General features: G+C 41.8%; 1 protein-coding gene across 1 annotated transcript in view; it reads left to right on the top strand.

The window, feature by feature from the left end:
* PIR (pirin) overlaps positions 1–21,973 on the top strand; it is a 101,581-nt gene that overhangs the window by 13,701 nt on the left and 65,907 nt on the right. Inside the window, 1 exon segment of the mRNA XM_033849542.2 lies at positions 5,561–5,653. Coding sequence (XP_033705433.1) covers positions 5,561–5,653 — 93 coding nt within the window.

Raw genomic sequence — 21,973 nt, forward strand, 5'->3', positions numbered from 1 at the left:
AAAGAAATAGCTTGGAAGCTGCCAACCGAAGGTGGCAGCTAAAAGATTTGGAAGTGTTTGAAGGAAAGGAAATTCTCATATCGTTCAAAAACTTTGAAAGATCATCAGTTTACTGAGTTGGGGACCAAGTCAAGACATTTAAAAAAGTCAGAGTTCGTATATATCTCAGAGCTTGTCTTGCAGATAACAGGTGTCTCTCTAACATGTTCTTGGATACATGCTGACTGTTTAGAGAATGTGAGGAACTTTGGTGAGGGCTAATACCTAACCTGCATATAACACTTTAGGACAATAGTCTGATGCAGATACTCTTGCTTGTCGGAGGAAGAGTGTCTCTTACACACGTGCCCCATCCTTTAGCCAGATAAACAGTTCATCCCTCTGACTTTCACCACATCCAGCCCCCTGGCTTCTGCAGGCTTCTTGTGCTGCCTTTCTTTGTGTGTGTGTCCATATGTCATGGACTGGTGACAGAAGGGTTGGATATGCGATCCAGATGTCACAAATAGGACTTTCCAAACAATGAATACCTACTGGTCTCTAAGTGGCAGATGGTGATGAGGGTAGTACTGGAAAGAGGGAACCTCTTCTTTCCATGATTTAGTTAACAGCAGGACATATTTGCTCATAGGAAACTGATCCCAAGAAGCAATGCACATCTCTTGATCTCATCTTTACCCACATTTTAATACCATAGAACCACAATAATGTAGAAGTAAAAAGCCATCTTGAGGCTCTAGACCCTTTGTTTGGCAAGTAGTTGTGTTTCAGAGATTTATGGAACTGGTACAACGTAACAGATCCACCCATCTATGTAGAACCTGCCCTGCTTTAGGCTCTGGACCAGGTGTTCTCCATTCATTGTTTCCAGGCCTTCAAGCTGTGTATTATCCTGTGAGAAGAAGCAGTGTATAATAAGGTATGAGAATTTTCAGCCTCTCCTCCTCCCAACCCCAGTTCCATTCCTGGGCTTTCACTGAGCTGAAATGGAATTATGAGAGACAGGGTGAGACCGAGAGGATCTGAGATCTGATTTTCACTGGAAAGGACAGAGAACTACTGGTTGGAGAGAAAAAGAATAAATTCAGAAGGTGAGGGGGAGAAGGAGGAAAGGGAAGAGCTGCCTCCACATGGGTGGAGGAGATTTGAAGGGTTAGAGTGAGAGACGATGGAAATATTGGAGACATTTATTGGAGAGGAGGAGGGCTGATTTGAAATCTTTAAGCCGAAGCCCCTTTTGGCATTTTTGAGAGACTTCAATAGATATTTGAATTGTTTTCCAGTTACTTTTAAATATTGGACTGGATGAAACACTGGGCTAAGATGGGTTACAAAGTGGCCCAGCTATATATGGCTTACAGCCCGTATTTTAAAGTGAAGAAATTGAGACTTGATTAGGCTAAAAAACTTGTAGTAACTTGTTGCATTTGTGTGCGTGTGTGTGTATGTACTATGTGTGTTACATGTGTGTGCAAGTGTGTATGCATATTTTTTCCACAGAAAGTGAAAATAAGAGTCAAGACAAGAGACAGGGAGGGTTTGGTACCTTCATTTCCAGCAATAGGACAGAGTAGATACCCTGAAACAAAGAAGCAAACAAACAAATAAATAACCTAAAAATTAATTAGCTGAGCTGACAGGAAGTTAGAGCAATTCTTAGAGTCTAAAAACAATGAGGAAGAAAGGAAAAATAGGAAATCTGAATAGTTTCATAGCTAGTAGGGTAATTGAATCAGTATTTTGAAAGTTTATTACAAAGCAACAGGTCCAGATGTTACAGACAGATTTTACCAGATATTTAAGGTACAGATAATTCCACTAATACACAAACTCTCCAGGAGATGAAGCTCCAGGGGGTCCTCAACAAATCACGTTATGAAGTCCCGTTACCTTGCTATCAAGACCAGGCAAGGACAGCAAATGAAGGGACAATTGCCTCTCGTTTAGAAACATTTTTGCAGGACTCATAAGCAAAATATTAACCAACCAAATACAGCAATGTATAAAAAGGTATTATGTCATGACCAAGTTTGGATTGTCTGAAGAAAGCAAATTTGGTTTAATGTTGGAAAATCTATTTATATAACTTACCAACACTAAGAGATTAAAGGAGAAAAAACATATAATGTCTCAATCAGTGCAGAAAGCACATTCACTGGAAGTCAGCATCCATTTATGCTAAAGAAAAAATCAGTAAACTAGGAATAAAAGGGAAATTCCTTAACATTACGACAGGAATCTACAGAAAACCCACATTAAACAACCTGCTTACCAGTGAAACTTTAAAAAGCAATCTGTGTAACATTAGGGACTAGGCAAGGTTGCCTATTACCATCTATTCTACTCAGCATCCTTGTAGAGGGGCCAGCTTGAAAGAAGACAGAAAAAGAAATAGAAAGTATAAGGGTTGAAAATAAAGGGCGGAAAACAGTTATTTGCTGATGGCTGTTGGTTGGAATATTACTCCCAAATATTCACTCCCTCCCTGTAATAGATTATACACTCCCACCCACTTTTGGGTGCGTTACCCATGAGTCCACAGGGCGGGTTTAAGTGCCCTCCTATCTGCCTTTGGGCTCGACCACGTCACGTGCTTTGACCAATGGGACAATGTAACTGGGATTGTGCACCATTTGGCTCCTGCCCTTGGCTATGAGAACAGCACGTCCTAGAGAGTGGCCACTGTTTCATCTTGGGACCCAGAATGAGAAGACATGTAGAGGCCAGCCTGGCCCAGCAAAACCCAGAGAAATGGCAGCCTGCCTCAGCTTTAATCTAATGCAAGCAAAAAATCCTTTGTGAACTATTGGCCAAAAGCTTATTGATAAATATACTGGTGATGAATGTCTGCAAAGAAAACCCAAAGGAAGCTACAGATGAATTATTAAAATTAATAAGAGCTTAGCAGTGTTCAAAATCGCCTTTGTATTCACGTTTCTTTCTTTTTCTTTTCTTTTTTTTTTTTTTAACATTTTTTGGCTGCACCGCGTGGCTTGCAGGGTCTTAGTTCCCTGACCAGGGATTGAACCCGTGCCCCCTGCAGTGAAAGCACGGAGTGTTAACCACTTACCACCAGGGAAGTCCCTCTATTCACATTTCTAATCCCCAGCAGCAGACTGTTCAAAAACATTAGTTAAAAATGCTGTTTACATTCCTGTAGCTTTGTGATATAGTTTGAAATCAGGGAGTGTGATGCCTCCAGCTTGGTTCTATTCAGGGTCTTATGTGGTTCCGTACCCACTTTAGGATTGTTTGTTCTATTTCTATGAAGAATGTTATTGGGATTTTAATAGGGATTGTATTGAATACTTTGGGTAATATAGGCATTTTAACAATATTAATTCTTCCAGGACATGAGCACAGAATGTATTTCCTTTTATTTGTGTCATCTGCACTTCGTTTCATCAGTGTCTTATAGTTTTTAGTGTATAGGTCTTTCACCTCCTTGGATAATTTATTTCTAGGAATTTTATTCTTTTTGATGCAATTGTAAATGGGATTTTTTTTTAATTTCTCTTTCTAATAGTTTGTTGTTAGTACATAGCAACTGAACAGGTTATGGTAGTGCATATCTGAAAGTTGCTAAGAGAGTACCTTTGTGTAGTGACAGATGGTAATTAGACTTAGTATGGTGATCATTTTGCAGTATTTACAAATATCAAATCATTACCTTCGGGGCTTCCCTGGTGGTGCAGTGGTTGAGAGTCCGCCTGCCGATGCAGGGGACACGGGTTCGTGCCCCGGTCCGGGAGGATCCCACATGCTGTGGAGCGGCTGGGCCCGTGAGCCATGGCCGCTGAGCCTGCGCGTCTGGAGCCTGTGCTCCGCAACGGGAGAGACCACAGCAGTGAGAGGCCCACATACCACAAAAAAAAAAAAAAAAAAATTACCTTCCACATCTGAAACTAATATAATGTTGTATGTCAGTTATACCTCAATGAAAATACTATTTACAATGCTATAAAAGTATGTTAGAAAAAATGTTTAATATATGCAAAATCTGTATGGAGAAAATTATAAATCCTATTGAAAGACATTTTCAAAGACCTGAATAAATGGAGATAACCATGTTTATGAGTAGGAAAACTCAGTATTATATAAATGTCATTTCTTCCCAAATTGATCCATAGATTCAAAGCAAGTCCAATCAAAAGTCTAACATTTTTGTTTGTATATGTTTTTAAGTTTTCTAAAATTTGTGTAGACTAACAAATGGCCAAGAATAACCAAGATGAACATAAAGATACGCTGATGACAGCCAAATCTGTTTCTGCCTCTAATTTGGGCTCAAGATTTATCTTCAGTTGCCATCTAGCTTTTGCATAATATACTGGACACTGAATATTCATAGTTCTATTTATATAAATATTTATATACATATCTCAAACTCAACGTGACCTAGAATGAAGTCACCTTGACTACTTCAAGGCTGCTGCTTCTGTTATGTTTCTTGTGCTTCTGGATGGCCCTACTGTCCTCCCAGGCCCCATAGCTAGAAATTTGGGAGGGATCTTATGCTCTTTTTTTTTTTTTTTTTTGTGGTACGCGGGCCTCTCACTGTTGTGGCCTCTCCCATTGCGGAGCACAGGCTCCGGACGTGCAGGCTCAGTGGCCATGGCTCACGGGCCCAGCCGCTCCGCGGCATGTGGGATCTTCCCGGACCGGGGCACGAACCCGTGTCCCCTGCATCGGCAGGCGGACTCTCAACCGCTGCGCCACCAGGGAAGACCTCATGCTCTTCGTTTTTCCCATTCTCCATCACTACTGCCATTGCCTTAGTTCTGGCCTTTGTCCTTGCCTGGACTGTTGAAATCACCTTCTGAATATTCTTTGCCTCACGTCTCTTCCTTTTCCAGACCATCTTCCACATGTATGCTAGGGTGGTCTTTCTAGATCTGATCGTGTCAACCTGATGAAAACCCATCACCTTCAGGATAAAACCCAAACTCCTTTAAGATTTGGCCTGTATCCTCAGCCCATCTCTCATCATAAATCCATGTGCTTCTTTTGCTTCAGTCGTTTCCTCGCAGTTTTTCAAGTTTGCCGAGCTGCTTCTCTGCTCTTTCATTTAGAATATTCTTCCTTCTCCCACTTCTTGATTAACTTCTACATGTACTTCAAGACCCAGCTCAAGTGACACCTCCCTGGTAGAACCTTCCCTGATCCCACCCTACGCTCCTATGCGTTATCTTTCTCCAGAGCATTTATCATCACAGCACAGTAATTGATGTTCTAGTCTGTTCCCCTGTGATGAATCTGTTTATATATAGACTGTATCTCAATTGTGCTTGACTATTCAGATCTTAGACAATCATAAATTGTCCACTTCTCATAAAATGTCAACTGTTTAACTTAGTGAATCCGTGTGTGTGTGTGTGTGTGTGTGTATGTGTGTGTGGGTGTGTAAGGAGTTCTTTCCTGAAAGCAACTAGCATTGCAAAAAGTTGCTCATTAGTCAAATCATTTTTAATTAGGTTTGCTAGACCTCTTCTTGAATGTAGCCCCGAGTAGCGTGGCTTAAAAGGCACATCTAATCTGCTGGATTTTTTTTTTTTTTCAGTTAAAACATCTGGATCCATTTTTACTGTTTGATGAATTTAAAGGCGGTAGACCAGGTGGATTTCCTGATCACCCGCACCGAGGTTTTGAAATAGTAAGTAAAAGAATTTGACCACAGAATTGTGTATTTTAAAATTTACCTCTGTTCTTAAAATTAGTAATCACTTCTAATAGAAAATTCAAATTTAAGAGCAATGAATAATAGGCAAAAATTAATTTATAAGTTCCTGGCTATAGACTGGTTGTTAACAGAATTGTAATATCTATTTTACATGAAATATACTCAAATTTAAATATTTACTGTGTTTAATCTTCTTTGAATTCGTTTGAATTTGTGCCACTGGATATATTCCTGTCTGAGCAGTTAAAAAAGGCAAGAATTGGCTTCTTAAAGTATTTATATAATTAAAATAATTTATTGGAGGTAGAAGAAACAATTTAAGGTGTGATTAAAATACTTTTATATGAAAACCTGCTTCTCTTCAAGAATTTTCAGAAATGTTTAATCTCATGTAGTGTAATATTTTACACCCCAAAAGACAATCCAAGAACACTGTTAGTATTTAACTCAGTTCTAAAGAGTTACAGAATCAAGGGGCTAAAACAGAACGTGGCCTAAAAATTAGAATTTTAAGGCCAAATATATACATTTACAAATTTAACTGTAAAGTCTATAGATTCTGCTGAACACTTATTTTCAGTTTTAGTTCAATGAGAAAATAAGAATGTGTAATATAATATTGGGGCCCTTTCCAAGATTCCCATTCTCCACACACACAGATATTGTGGGGAAAGATGCAGGGACAGTTCCCAGCCAAGTTCAGTCACTTGCTCCCTGAGGAAAACCTGTATTCTAAGGAAACAGACCAGGGCTTAGTGTGTTTGTCAAGTCCACTATTGAATGAGCAAATATTTATTGATGTCTGGTGACATGAAGCATGGTGTCAGGTGATCTTTTGTATGTTGGGATGTGTGTGTTTGTGTGTTGGGGGAACTGGGCAGAGGCAGAGGAAGGGGAGGCTAATGAAGAATGAGGCATGACCCCTGCTTGCCTCCAGTATGGGGTTTAGTTAAGGATGTAAAAGATGGACAGGTAAAGAGTTAACCTCTGCAGTGTGAACATAGAATAAGCCTGGAAGCTTCTGGAAACAGTATGAAGGATTAAGGTTGTTGGACTGGTTTCCATTTGTCACTTAGCCATTTGCCTTCCGGTTCTCTTCTCTGTGACCACTTCGGGGCCACTGTGCCTTGCTTTACAGCAGTAATGGAAGGCATGCCTTTCACCTCACCTACACTCATGCTGAGTTCTGACTGTGCTCTTCTGCCTCTGGTATCAGGACATTCTCACCACTCCATCCCACAGCTCCAGCTACCATTTTACTAATCCTTCAAGATCTTTTCAGATATTACTGTCTCCATCATGTTTTCCAGACAGTCCCGAGAGGATACCCTTTCTCCTTCGTTTGGCCGCCATAGCATTAGATTTTTCCACTCATACATGTTAGATATTTATGGTGGCCTTGATCATATTCTGTTTTGTATTAAAATGAGGAATTGCCTCAACCTCCCCCTCCCACACCCAAGAGGACTGTAAGTTTCTTCAGCTCACATCATCCCGCCCATCTCCATGTTCTCCTGGTGGAGATTCTCAGTCACTCCTGGCTGAATTTAATTGAATAGTAAAAAGAGAAGGCTTCTGCTGAAGACGACAAATATATTAAATAAAATGAATGATGAAACACGTTGCTTTCCTTTCCATTATTGAAAGAAAATTTAATTTCCTTTCTTTCTTTCTTTTTTTTTTTTGCCACACCACGCTGCATGCGGGATCTTAGTTCTCTGAGCAGGGATCAAACCCGCTCCAGGGAAGTCCCTAATTTCCTTTCTAAGTTACAATTTATAAATTGTACAGTGCTCAATGTTAAACTACTCTGGGAAGGGGTCCAGCTGTAGAATATCGATTTTCGGCTCTTTACTTTTGAGTAAAGCATTTTCCTGAAAAGTGTAATTGTAGCTATAGCCAGCCCTCATCGTCTGTAGATTCTATATTCGTGCATTCACCTACTCACTAAATGTATTTGTAACTGTGGTGCTTGCGCCGTCATTGACGGGCATGCGCAGAGCAGCCCAATGTGCACATGCTCTCAGCTGAGGGTCAGCAAGACGATGCTCTGCCTTCTTGTTTCAGCTCTCATACTGCAAACAGGTGTCCTTCTTGAGGTCTATTTAGTGCCACATTTTTGTGCTTTTTGTTGGTGATCTCGCTGTTTTAAGTGCTGTCCAGTGATCCTAAGTGCAAGAAGGCTGTGAGGGGCCTCATGGAGAAAATACGTGTGTCAGAGACACTTCCTTCAGGCGTGAGTTACACTGCTGCTGGCCGTGAGTTCAGTGTTAATGAATCAGTGATATATATTCAGTAAGGTGTCTTTAAACAGAAGCACACATAACAGGAGGTTACGTATTGATTCTTGGTTGTGACTTGAGGCTCGCAGGAACATAACCCTTTATTTCCCCAGGAGCAGAGGTTCAGTGTTGGCTCATTCAGTGATCATGGCAACTTTATAGAACATCGCTACTGTAAATAACTAGAATCGACTGTACCAGTTTCCCCCAGGAGTGTAGGTAAGCTAAGGACCCAGCTGTCTCTTACTGTGAACTTCAATAGTCTGCAGTTCAAAACCAGGTGCACTTCTAGGCTCTCCTCACCTCCTCCCTGGAGCATTTTCTACAGGCTTGTTGTAAATTTTGAAAATGCTAATTAGTATAAAGAACAGAGTTAGAATCACCTGTTATCTTACCATCCAGAAATAGGCATTGCTATTGTTCTTCCAGTACTTTTTTTTTCTGGTATGCTGTATATGTTTTGTGTCTTTTTTATTTCCTAACATTATACTGTTAACATTTTCCCAATATTTAAAAAAAGACTAATCTTTGATGGCTTCATTAAGCATCTGCCATGAAATTGCACCAGTTGACATTGCCAGAGCAATGTATGAGGGTACTTGTTTTCCTTCAGCATCACCAACACAATAAATTTACCCAACTTTTCTTTATCTTTGCCATTTTGACAAGTGAAAAATAATACTTCATCAGTTTTAATTTGAATTTTTCTTATCTGAGCAAGGTTGGATATCTTTTCATTCATTCTTGGCTGCATTGGGTCCTCGTTGCTGTGCGTGGGCTTTCTCTAGTTGTGGTGAGCGGGGGCTACTCTTTGTTGCGGTGCATGGGCTTCTCATTGCAGTGGCTTGTCTTGTTGTGGAGCACAGGCTCTAGGCGTGCGGGCTTCAATAGTTGTGGCCTGTGGGCTCAGTAGTTGTGGCTCGCAGGCTCTAGAGCGCAGGCTCAGTAGTTGTGGTGCACGGGCTTAGTTGCTCCGTGGCCTGTGGGATCTTCCCAGACCAGGGCTTGAACCCATGTTCCCTGCATTGGCAGGCAGATTCTTAACCACTGTGCCACCAGGGAAGCCCTTCTTTGCATTTTTAAGCATCTTTTTACCATACATGTTTATATTCTTGGCCTATTTTGTTCTGTTGGGTTGGTGGTATTATTCTTATTGCTTTATAAATGCTCTTTGCATATTAAGGAAATCAGGCCCTTTTCGATGATAGGAGTTGAAATAGTGTTAACAAGGATTTGGCTTGTTTTGCACGCCCCCAAAGGTAGACCTTTAGTTACAAAGCATAGATACAACCCAATAGAAGGAAGCCCTTTTTAACAATTCCTTATGCAAAGATGGAATAGGTCCCCTGGATTAGTGATTTTTTTATGCCTGGAGAAATACAAGCATGCACTGCATGTTAACATAATGGGTATGTTATCAAGATAAATGGCCCTCAAAATAGGCTTTGTGCGAGATGAGTCAGTGCTGTGCTGAAATAAAATATTAGAACTCATGTTTATATTTTTAAAGAAAACTGAAATTATGCTGGACTAACACATGAATATAAAATAGAACTAAATATATGTTGTTTAGTCCCTGCTCATAATTTTTTAAACTAATAGTGATACATGATCAAAGAAATGTGGAGAATATTATCCTGCAAAATTCTTATTACCCCAAGTGTGATCCGTGAACCAGCAGTGGTATCACCTGGAACTTCAGGTGCCAACTCAACCTAGGAGTCACTTATCTAGATGACCCTCCAAACCAGAAATATTATTTTTTAATTGAAGTATAGTTGATTTACAATGTTGTGTTAATTTCTGCTGTACAGCAAAGTGATTCAGTTATATATATATATGTGTGTGTGTGTGTCTATAAATATATATATATATATATACTTTTTCATTTTCTCTTCCATTGTGGTTTATCACAGGATATTGAATATAGTTTCCTGTGCTATACAGTAGGTGCTTGTTGTTTATCCATCCTATATATAGTAGTTTGCATCTGCTAATCCCAAACTCCCAATCCGTCCCTCCCCCACCCCCACCTTGGCAACCACAAGTCTGTTTTCTATATCTGTGAGTCTGTTTCTGTTTCATAGATAAGTTCATTTGTGTCATATTTTAGATTCCACATATAAGTGATATCATATGGTATTTGTCTTTCTCTTCCTGACTTACTTCACTTAGTATGATAATCTCTAGGTCTATCCATGTTACTGCAAACGACATTATTTCATTCTTCTTTATGGCTGAGTAGTATTCCGTTGTATATATGTACCACATCTTCTTTATCCAAGAAATATTATAACTCTATGAGCTAGGAACAAGAACCTGATTTTACTGAGTTAATGGCTAATCATTTTCTAAAACTTAACTCTTTGGTTTAGATAGCGAAATATATTCTGTTAAAAACTTGCATAAAAGTTGAGGAAGAAGGAAGGCCCTGGAGGAGGCACAGCTGGTGGTACCAAGACAAAGGGGAAAACGCACGCAGTATTTCCTGCCTGTAGTTTGGACTCCGGGGAGCATTGTTTTGAAAGGCCAAGTGGTAAAGGGTGGAATGATTTTGCAGTTACCTATTTCTGGTCAGACCTGATATCTTGATTTGTTTAGGGCAACTCTATATGCTCAGAACAAAGAACCATCTGAAAAAATGCGCAACACTCTTCCTTTTTAATCCACGCCCTGCCCAAGTTTAATTTTGCCTGAAAGAGAAGTGCTTCAAGTTCACACACTGTTGATGAACCCTTCACCTACCATTTTGTACCTTTCAAAATCATCCTTTAAATTATAGCCTCAGGACTTTCCAGGTTTTAGCACTGAAAGGCCCCTTTTCCTAGGAACCCCTCTGTCCTGGGGAAACCAACGTGGTTGACCATTTCTGCTTCAGTTGAAGAACGTTAGGAGGAACCGTCCTGCCTGCTTCGCAGGAATGTTTTAGGATGGTCTCCATTCTGTCCTTAGTTGGGCTTAGAAATGTTTTATCAAGTTTTTCACCACAAGCCTCAGCAGATTCTTTGATTTTGTTCAGGAGAACAAACCCGCTCTGTTTCCAAGGGTGTGCCCATCAGAAAAGCCAGACTGGCATTTACTGGTTGGCAGCCAGCAGCGTTTGCATGCAACCTCTGAACAATACCTCTAGAGGAAGGGTAGGGTTCTGTTGATTCACACCTAAAACTTAAAACTGGACCCAAACCTCCCATCTCCCACGCGGCCTGTTTTTTCTAGTTTGCGTTGCACTTTCAAACTCAGGCCATACCATCGTTGAATCAAAGCTGGGGGAAAAAAAAAGCTTGATTGAATTCAAAATCCATTCTGGAGGGACTTCGCTGGTGCAGTGGTTAAGAATCCGCCTGCCAATGCAGGGGACACGGGTTTGAGCCCTGGTCCAGGAAGATCCCACATGCCGTGGAGTGACTAAGCCTGTGCATCACAACTACTGAGCCTGCGCTCTACAGCCTGTGCGCCACAACTACTGAGCCTGCGAGCCACAACTACTGAAGCCTGTGCACTTAGAGCCCGTGGTCCACAACAAGAGAAACCACCGCAATGAGAAGCCCATGCACCGCAACGAAGAGTAGCCCCTGCTCGCTGCAAGTACAGAAAGCCTGTGCAAAGCAAAGAAGACCCAACACAGCCAAAAATAAATAAGTAAATAAATTTAATTATAAAAACATAACGTTTAAAAAAATCCATTCTGGAAAGAAAAAAAAATACTCTAGGAAAGGTAGGAAAGAAGGATATTTTCTGAGCATCAGACTGTTGTTCAAGGAACATCCTCTTTCATCTCTAACATGGAGATATTGACACGTTCCTGTCACTGTGAGAAAAAAGATGAGAATGTCTACCAGCACCACCATGATTGAATATGGTTCTGGAAGCTTTGACGCTATTAATAAGAGAGCTATTGGAAAGGAGGAGGACAAATTATTTATTTGTAGGTAATATGCTAATAAAATGAAACCCCACGGTGGCTGCATCCAGCTTTGGGTGGTGATGTGATTGGAGCACGTTGGAGGGCACAGGACGTGTTCTGAAGTTACCGTTACAGTGCAGCGTATGGATTTTAGCGTATACGTTTATTTGGCGTGAATTGGGGGTGACACTAACAGATGATAGGAAGCTAAAGCCACCCTCACCCCCAGGACACCCCTCGGCACCACCATGCTAAGAACATCAACCAAAACCTCTTATTAATAGAAAATATTAATTTTTTAATAGAATGGATAGAAATGGATAGAAAATAACTATGCAAAAATCACCCACTTTCCTGCCCAAAGGCAATAGCCAGATATAATGGGGGGGGCAGTCCCATTCATAGTAGCAATAAGACCCCTTATAATTCCAGGGCAGAAAGTTCTTCTCCTTTAATCCAATTATCCTACTTCTAGGAGTCTAATAATTTCCTGAAAAAAACAAAAACAAAACCAACATAAGAACAGAGGCTTGTTACACAAATGTTTCTTCCAGTGCAATATTAAAAAGTCAAAAAAAGAAAAAAAGGCACAGAGTAAGTATCCAAAATAAAAGGGAAATGATTATATATGTGGAGATTATACGTAAGGAAATTTTTGTATGTCTGGAAGGTGGAATATTATGCAACATTATGTATAAAAGCAGATATTATAAATAATTTAAATTTTCATGAATCGTGGTCTGTTTAAATCAAGGTTTCTCACCCTTGGCGCTATTGACATTTTGGTTGGATCATTCTTTGCTGTGGGGGTCTGTGCATTGTAGGTTGTTCCGCTGCATGCCGTCCCCTTCTCACCGGATACCGATAGCACCCCCCTTACCTCCAGTGGCGACAAGAAAAAATGTCTCCAGGTATTATTGCCAGTTGTGCACTTTGGGCAGGGAGGCCACCACATTGCCGCCAGTTGAGAACTAGTGGTTTACATACATGTGTGCATATGATGACATACTACGCAGCTGGTAGAAGAATGTCACAGCTTGATAGGGCCTGATAAAGAATCATGTCCATGATAGTTGGAAAGTGACAGAGGCAAGGTACAAAATTGTTACGGCATAATGTGGGATTTGTATAAAGAGCAAAGACTGTACCTTTATTCTTTCCCCAAAATGGTTTATTATTTATTGTGGGGAAGGGGGACTCTCTGAATGAATGATGACTTCCACAGATTACGTTGATGCAAAGAAAACAGAATTACAGAATTCATGTAACAATACCGAAAGAAGATGGTGCTTAGAGAGAAGACATATAACGGCAGATAAAAATATATATTCACAAAGCTTTTTTGAAAATTTAGTGGTTTTTAGTATATTCATAAGATTGTGCAAGTCTCACCACTGATTCTAGACATTTTCATCACCCCTCAAAAGAAAGCCGTCACCCATTAGCAGTCAATCGCATCACCATGTCCCCCAACCTCTGACAACATCTGAAACTTTGTGTTTCTATGGATTTGCCTGTTCCGGACACTTCATATAAAAGGAATCTTACAGTATGTGGTCTTTTGTGACTGGCTTCTTTCACTTAGCATAATGTTTTCAAGCTTCATCCATGTTGTAGCATGTGTCAGAACCGTATTCCTTTATGGCTAATAGTCCATTGTATGGCTGTGTGACATTTTGTTTATCCAGTCATCTCATGATGGACATTCGGGTTGTTTCCACTCATACTTTGATTCTTGGGAGTGCCTAGATTCTCTCTTCAAAGGACACCCAAGAAGCTGATAATGTACCTTCCAGGGAAGGTTACTGGGTGATGAGGGAGAGTGGGAAAGAGTTAATTTTCACTCTAACCCTCTTTTTCTCTTTGTACCATTAGAATTTGGAGCATGTATATTGGTTGTTTAAAATATATTTTCAAAATTCCCTCTTCACACGCCACATTTGAAGATAAACCGTGTTCTCTGTCATGGTCGATGAAGGTCCTGGCGCTCACTTGCTCTCCAGGAACTCTTGCTGAGGCCTTCACCTTGGGGCGGCCTTCTCCACATGAAATCGAGCTCGTTTGTGTTCTGTTCCAGTCAACCAGCTAAGTTAATAACATACGCCAGAGTGGAAGGTGGGTGGGGTGTGATCTAGGGGCAGCTTCCTCTAGGAAACATTTATGCACCATTGGGGTGCCCATGAAATTTAAAAGGGCCTCAAATTAAAAAGCATAACTTTCTCCTCCTCAACGTGTTCCCTGTCCGAAAGGAAACTATAATTGCGTGTGTGTGTATACACGGATGCGTGTGCATGAGTTTACAAGTGGGGGCAGAGGACTTCCAGTTTGTAGGAAAGTTAGAAAATGATTAAGGAGGAACCAGAGAGGTCCAACTGATGTAGTTTTGCATTCTGAGGGAGAAGCTAGCACTTCTAACAAGTCTGGGAGGGTTTCAGGGAAGATCTTTAGTCTAAAAGCCTGGCTTTTAGACTGTGTCAGTGGTTCTCAACTGGGGGTGATTTTGTCCGCACGGGGTCTTGTGGCAATGTCTGGAGACCATGCTGGTTATACCAACTGGAGGGTGCTACTGCTATCTAGTGGGTAGAGGCCAGGAATGCCGCTGAATACCCTGCAGTGCTCAGGACGGCTCCCAGCATAGGTCATATGAGGGAAAGAAGCAGTTTAATGGAAATATTCTTTGAAAGTAGTCAAAATATTTTCCCAACCAATTTCCCCATCTGCCCCACTCCCCCACCCGATTCCAGTTACAAACAGAAACCATTCGTGTCTGAGAGACTACATTCCTAGAGTTCTTAAGTAGACAAATTGAAGCGGGATGTAATAGAGACTATATACTAGTCGTTAAACATTCTTTTATGTTACCAAATATAAAATAATGCTTCTTAAGTGAGACCAAAGATAAGTCTAAAATAAATTAACATAGATGATTACGTGACAAAAAGCTTCTTCCAAATGTTGAGCACCATTAGCAAAGCTTCTTCAGAGTTACCCGTCAGTACACTCTTTTCAAGTGAAATGCCTGAACATGCAGGAGTAAATGCAAAGGAAATTTGCTGCGCAGTAATATTAGCTCCCTGTTGTATGAGACGCTTCACGTGCTGTGTCTGCTTTAGCTCTAAACCTCACAGCAACCCTGAAAGGCAGGAATTGTTCGCACACATGCCCACCCCCCATTTTACAGATGAGGAAACAGAGGCCAGAGAAGTGGTGACTTGTCAAGCTCACGGCCTGTACACGGCAGGTGGGCCCCTCTGATCCCAGGCCCACACCGGTCCACTCTTCCATGCTCCCACTCCTGGAACAAAGTTCCCATTCTGTACATCTGATGGTGTTTCAATACGTAGACACGTTCATAGCATTTGAAGTGAGGTTGCGCAGGTGGCACAGATGCTCAAACTGTGAGCACCTCATACTTCTTCTGTAACTTAGTGTGGGACCCACTGCTCTCATGGTTCAGGGACCTGGATTTTCCTGCCCATAAGTTCAAAGTAATGCTCTCACTTCTCTGAACTTCCAGTATAATGAGGAAATGGATTGGGTTGGTTGACTGCTGGGATATTTAAGGACCAATCATTGAACTTCTTGTAGCCACAAGGAGACCATTCATGATGAGGAATAACATGATAATTAACAAAATGGTGCTTTAGTTGCTTATGACCTTTTATTACAACCTAAAGATTCTTTTCCTCCTTCTCTGTACCGTTTTGCCCCACCCACCCCAGCTTTTCCCCAATATTTCAGTCCTTTAGGGACCAGCTGAGGGGGCTGCCTTCTCCATGAGTTACTCCCCCATTCCTCTAGATTCATCCTCATCAGGATTGATCTTTCTTCTGTGTCCAGTGGGACTAATTGTACTTCTCTGCAGCATTCGCTTCTCTTAGCTACATGTTTTCGTAGTGTCCTCCCTGCTGGAATTACCAGTAGCTCCCTGAAGGTAGGGAAGGGATAATCATTGTGTTCCCCTTGGGTGCTTTCTAACTTCCTGTTTATGAGTTTGTGATGACATTTTCTCTTGTGCAGGCTGAAATGAAATAAAAAGAAAATGAGATTAAAAAATATTCCAAAATTAAAGGATTATTTAAAAAGACAAAAGAAAGGGCTTCCCTGGTGGCGCAGTGGTTGAGAGTCCACCTGCTGATGCAGGGGACATGGGTTCGTGCTCCGGTCCGGGAAGATCCCATATGCCGCGGAGCGGCTGGGCCCGTGAGCCATGGCCGCTGAGCCTGCGCGTCCGGAGCCTGTGCTCCTCAATGGGAGAGGCCACAGCAGTGAGAGGCCTGCGTACTGCCAAAAAAAAAAAAAAAAAAAAGACAAAAGAAAGACAAAAATTGGCATCCCTGTATCACACCCCCTTATTATAAAGTGTTTTATTGCTTCTTGAAGTCCAAAATCCCGAGAACTGTGGCCCGATAACATCAAGTGCAATGAACACATTCACTGAAACATTCAGAAATTAGATCCTTACAATGAATTGAATCAGGAATAATAAGAAATCACCCACCAAAAGGTGTCACCTGCTTAATTAAATTAAATATTATTATAATGAAATTTTAACAAAATATTAAAACGAGGGAAATCGACATGATTCCCTTAACTCTGTCTCTGTAAGAGCCCTGTGAGCCCCAAGCCTGCCTAGGACCATGTGTGCGGAGGAGCGTTTCAGGCCTTTCTTTCTTGGGTGTTGACCTTGACAGCTTTTAACTAGAGGAAAACTCACTTCTACACCACAGCACATCCCCTCCCTTGATGAATAGAGGGCAGCCTGCCCCATGGACACGTGTTCTTTGAGCAGAGACAACGCGCTTGGGCTGGAAGACATACTTAGTCGTTGGTGAATCTTTTAGCCAGACAGCTCCCTGGTTTGGCGAGAACTGATTTTAGAAAAACAGTGAGCACACATCATAAGGAGCAGCAGAGGGCACTCTTAAGCAACAGTGCTTCGAAGTACCCACTTTCCCGCTGGGTACAGACATAGTGCTTTTTTTTTTTTTAATTAATTAATTAATTTTTGCTGTGTTGGGTCCTCGTTTCTGTGCGAGGGCTTTCTCTAGTTGTGGCAAGCGGGGGCCACTCTTCATCGCGGTGCGCGGGCCTCTCACTATCGCGGCCTCTATTGTTGCGGAGCACAGGCTCCAGATGCGCAGGCTCAGTAGTTGTGGCGCACGGGCCTAGTTGCTCCGCGGCATGCGGGATCCTCCCAGACCAGGGCTCAAACCCGTGTCCCCTGCGTTAGCAGGCAGATTCTCAACCACTGCGCCACCAGGGAAGCCCGACATAGTGCTTTTGTATGTGGGAAATTGGGGTAATTGTAGAAGCTGGCACACCATTCCCTAGAAGCCCCTTCAGTATAACATGGGAAATGAAACAATGGACGTGAACGCCTTGACCACAGTTTTACAAGATGTAGGTGGTATCAGTTAAGAGGCTGGCCTGACGACATGGGGAGCCAGGGGTAGTTTGTCTGAAGAGATTCCCCCAAAGGGTTGACTCCTGAGTGGAGTTTGAAGAGGAAGGGCATGTCTGAATCTGGGGTTCTAGAAGCAGCTGGAAGATTCTCAGGAAGTTTGCAATTCAGCCTGAGTAGATTTGGGAATGTGATCATCATAGAACCTCGATGTGCATGTCTGAAATTTTATTCAGGGTGAAAGGAAAATTAGTAAATTTGGGAGACTTTTGTGAGGGGAGCAACAGAAAAATAGAAAAGGAGAGTTGCTTTCAAGTCATTTGTTCATTGCTCTGTAGTTAGACGTTGTTGGGTAGAACTTGTCAACGTCCACACCAAAGAAGGATCCCGTGATCACCTCATCGCGGGATCACGGGGCTGCCTGGCCCTCCATCAACCTCTTCTCCACTTCACCTGGGAATCCCGAGGCCTGTTTTCAGCTTTGTATACAATAGCAAGGACCCTTTCTTTGCCAGAGGTGCCAGGTTGCCTGAAGCCCTCGCAGTTGGCAGCGCTGGCTCCCCTTGCAGCTCCCATCAGCCGTCTCCTCCAAGGCAGGTGCTGTGCTCACAACACCTGTGTTACTGCCAAGATGGCGCCAGCATCCGTGGGACATTGTGGGAGAGTGAAAATAGTTTTATTCTCAGAGACAGAAAATGTTAAGTCCTTTCTCTGCTACTATTAATGGTGTAAACTTAATCACACTAAGCCACAATGTTTTCATCAGTATCGTGTAGGTGATAATATATTCCCAGGATCATATGCTTTTTAAGTGCTGAAATGCTACGCAAATACAAGATGCTGCCCTTCCTTCCTTCCTTCCTTCCTTCCTTCCTTCCTTCCTTCCTTCCTTCCTTCCTTCCATCCATCCATCCATCCATCCATCCATCCATCCATCTTCAGTGTCAGCTATATGTTCTAGCCTTCAGGGAGGTTGCATTTTCTTAGGGAAGACAGACAATAAATGAATAACCAAATAATTACATAATATAGTGCCCTTCATGAAAAAGCTAGGAAGAAGAAACAGAGTCGGAGGATTGAGAATAGATTGACCAGTTAGATGACCTGGTTGGGGGTGGCCTCTCTTAGGCAGTGACATTTTTTTTTTTTTTTTGATGTGGATCATTTTTAAAGTCTTTATTGAATTTGTTACAGTATTGCTTCTGTTTTCTGTTTTGGTTTTCTGGCCGTGAGGCATGTGGGATCTTAGCTCCCCGACCAGGGATCGAATCCACACCCCCTGCATTGGAAGGCTAAGTCTTAACCACTGGAGTGCAAGGGAAGTCTCTAGGCAGTGATATTTGAGCAGAGGCCTGAACGAAGTAAGGACGCAAACCATGAGAATATTGGGGGAAATCATTCCAGGAAGCTCCAGTGAGGACCAGAGGGAGGACCCATGAACAGGATCTCTGCTCGAGGAATGTGGCAAACGTGCTGATTCTAGAACTTACTGAACACTTGTTATGTGCTTTGCACACGTCACCTGGGTTATCCCTCACCATGCTCGGTGAGCTCATTGCCTAGGTCCCTGTTGTAAGTGAAGAAACTGAGCCTCCGAGAAGTTAAGGCCTTCACCCCACATCTCACACCTGGCAAGTAAGTGGCAAAGCCCAGGTTCCCACCCAGGCTCCAGTGCCCGAGTGGCTCCCGAGGCAGGGCTTCACCAGCAGGGGGCGTCTCCGGGGGTTGTGGCAGAGCGTTAAAAGGTTTGGGTTTGCCCCTTGGCTGAATACCTAAACCGTGTTGCTTCTCTTTTCCTCTTTTGTGCAAACGACCTTCTGGCACTTGTGAAGGTGTTTTTGTGGGGTCGTGATTGGATGAGCCAACTTGGGGGCGGGGTGTGAATTTCTAGGTTTCTCAGTGATTACTCAAGAAATTAAGACATTCTTGTAAAATAAGTCGGGTCCTGGATTGTATGGATTCAAACATGCTGTTTCTGTCCTTGAAGACCAGTTAGCCGCTTCGATTACGCAAGATGTTCCCTGCCGGCCTCTCTCATCAGCCATGACCTCAACCCGTGTTTTTGTTTTGTTTTTCTCTTTTTCCTACTCAGCTACCAATAGAGAAAAGGGCACCATTTTAGGGCAAATGGAAATTAAAAGAAAATAGAGTTTAATCTATAATATAACCTTTTTCTTTTAAAGAGTGTGTTTTGCATCTGTAACAGGGAATGAGGGCATGACACTCTTCTTCCTAAATACCAACCAGAAACAACAAACTCTGTTCAGTGCTGTAGTTCTTCAGGATTCATTTATAGCTCCTTGAGGTACACCTTCTCTAAACTTCATATTGCAGGTAATGCTTTACTTTCATTACTGTTGCGGGTTTGTGTCTTTCTCTTTCCAAATACAAACAAACACAGAAACAAATAAGAACTGACAAGGAAGCACAAATATTTCGTAAAGACCCGTGGAAAGTTTAGGACCAGGAAAGGATGCAGCAGGACCAGGAAGCACGGCAAGTCCTTTAAGAAAACACCTGTTTCAAATTACAGATTTCTTACTTAATTAGACACATGCAAGTCTCCAGTTTAAACATAACACTCCCAATCCCCTCAACCACCCACGGCAATTCTCCAGGTGTTTGCGATTATGTAATGGCCTAAAAAATCATCTGGATCATGTCAGTTCTCAAAGTACTGCCTGAGGTTTGTTTGTTTTTTAATCCTCTGCAGCCCTTAATTTATCCTTAAGGTCTCAGTGTAACATTTACAGCACTTAGCAAAAATAAATAAATAAATAAAAGATAGTAAATAAAATTTCCTGGGTTTCTGATTTTTCTTTCCCCAAAGGCTAAAAGCATGTTTTTTGCTTTAAGTAGTAAAAGGTTGGCATTACAGACTCAGTAAAGCGTCGTTGGCCAGACTTCTCTAATTCAGATTTTATTTAGGATAGGGGAGATGCTGTTTACTTGTGTACTGCCAGAGAAAAGAGCACATCCACACGGCAAAGGTAGGGGAAAAAGGCAGCAGTAATGGTCTCGTCAGTCTTTTAGAAACAGTGTTGGAACTGCTCCCTAAAATAAAATTTGCAAAAAAAAAACCAAAACCCTCTTTTGATATCCATGTAAATTTTCATCTTTAAGTGACTCATGTTCCCGACAGTTTACTTTTGCAAGTTGCCTGACATAGTTTTAGATGATTAACAACTTGAAAGTCCCTAGGCTTGGATAATTGAAAGATCTTGGGGGAGGGAAAGAACATGATTTGAAAGAGACTCCTTTGAGAAGCCAAAGGGGAGCTTCAGCCCAAACAGAAAGAAATTTGCCTTTATTATGCAGTTATTTTAATTAAAAGTACATGAATAACAGGAAAAGGAAAGCAATTCTAGACACTGCTCAGTGTAGTTTGGCTGGTTGTATGAAGTTTGGAAGCTTTTTATTTGTCCTCTGAAATTCTTAAGCTCGGTATGGAGTCCTAAGTGCTTAATTCTTATTTTGGCATGAGTGCCCTCTATAAGAATTCCAGCTCTTTCCCATCTAGCAGCATATTAAAGGCAGAGGTACCTATGTGGTCCTCACAGGTAATAGGGAGTTATTCTGATGCTTAGTGTTTTGCCTTATGTCTTATTGCCTTCCTTCCAGCCCCAGTTTACGCACACAGGGAACCAATATTCGCCAGCATCTGTGCACGATAAAGCATATCACTTACTTTCATTCACTGATTAGTGGCAACATCTTTTTATTTTCCCCAAATAAAAAAAGTTTCCATTGTAAAAAAGTAAACTACTCATTGCAGAAAACGTAGACCAGCAGAAGAGAAAGCAGATAATAAAACGTACTTGCATTTCCACCCTTTGGAGATGACCTTTGTTCACATTTTGACACGTGTCCATCCAGGCACTGACACGCGTAGACAGCATGACGGGCTACAGTTTTATTTGAATGAACCCATTTAAATGCATCGTTGCCTTTGACCCTTTAAATACAATTACTGCTCTGTAGCCTGCTTTTTTGATTAAATAATATTTCATTTTTCTGTATCAGTGAATAGAGATCTGTATCACTTTTTAACAGGTGCATAATAATATCCTCTTGTATGGCTGTACCATTATTTAGCTAAGTGTACCCTATTAACCCATCGTCCAGATTGTTCCTGTCTTTTTGCCATCATAATAAACATTGCTGAGATAGATTTGTGCAGACATTTTGGATTTTTGTTGTCTCCTTAGATTTAAATCTTCTAAGTGTATTTTTAAAATCCTTAATCCATTTGGAACACGTTTCTGCATGTAGTGGGGGCTTACTCTCTTTTCTCTGAGAAATAAAATACTTCCTGCCATATCTGTAAACAAAGGATGTCACAATCCTCAGGGATTGCAGCCACCGACTTGGTGAGCTGGAGAGCCCTGAGGGAACTCAGGGATGAAAGAATACCTGCCATCTAGCAGCGGTCAGACTGCAGCCACTCCCCACAGTGAGCCCTGAGGAGACTCAGGATGTGAAAACACAGGATCCTGGCCCCAGATAGCTGAGGTGCATATCAAAGGAATGGTTTCAGTGAGCCCAGACTCCTGCATCTTCCCATTCGTAGAAAAGCCCTAAATTCCTTAACGTGAGATATCTGGTTTTCTTTAATTAACAGTAATCTTTCGACCTACAGACTACCTGCCCTTTGCTGCAAAACCCCTATATATCCTGCCTCCCCCTGGCCTCCTCGGAGCAGT

Source organism: Tursiops truncatus, chromosome X, assembly GCF_011762595.2.
Source record: "Tursiops truncatus isolate mTurTru1 chromosome X, mTurTru1.mat.Y, whole genome shotgun sequence".
In the NCBI taxonomy this organism is placed as follows: Eukaryota; Metazoa; Chordata; class Mammalia; order Artiodactyla; family Delphinidae; genus Tursiops; species Tursiops truncatus.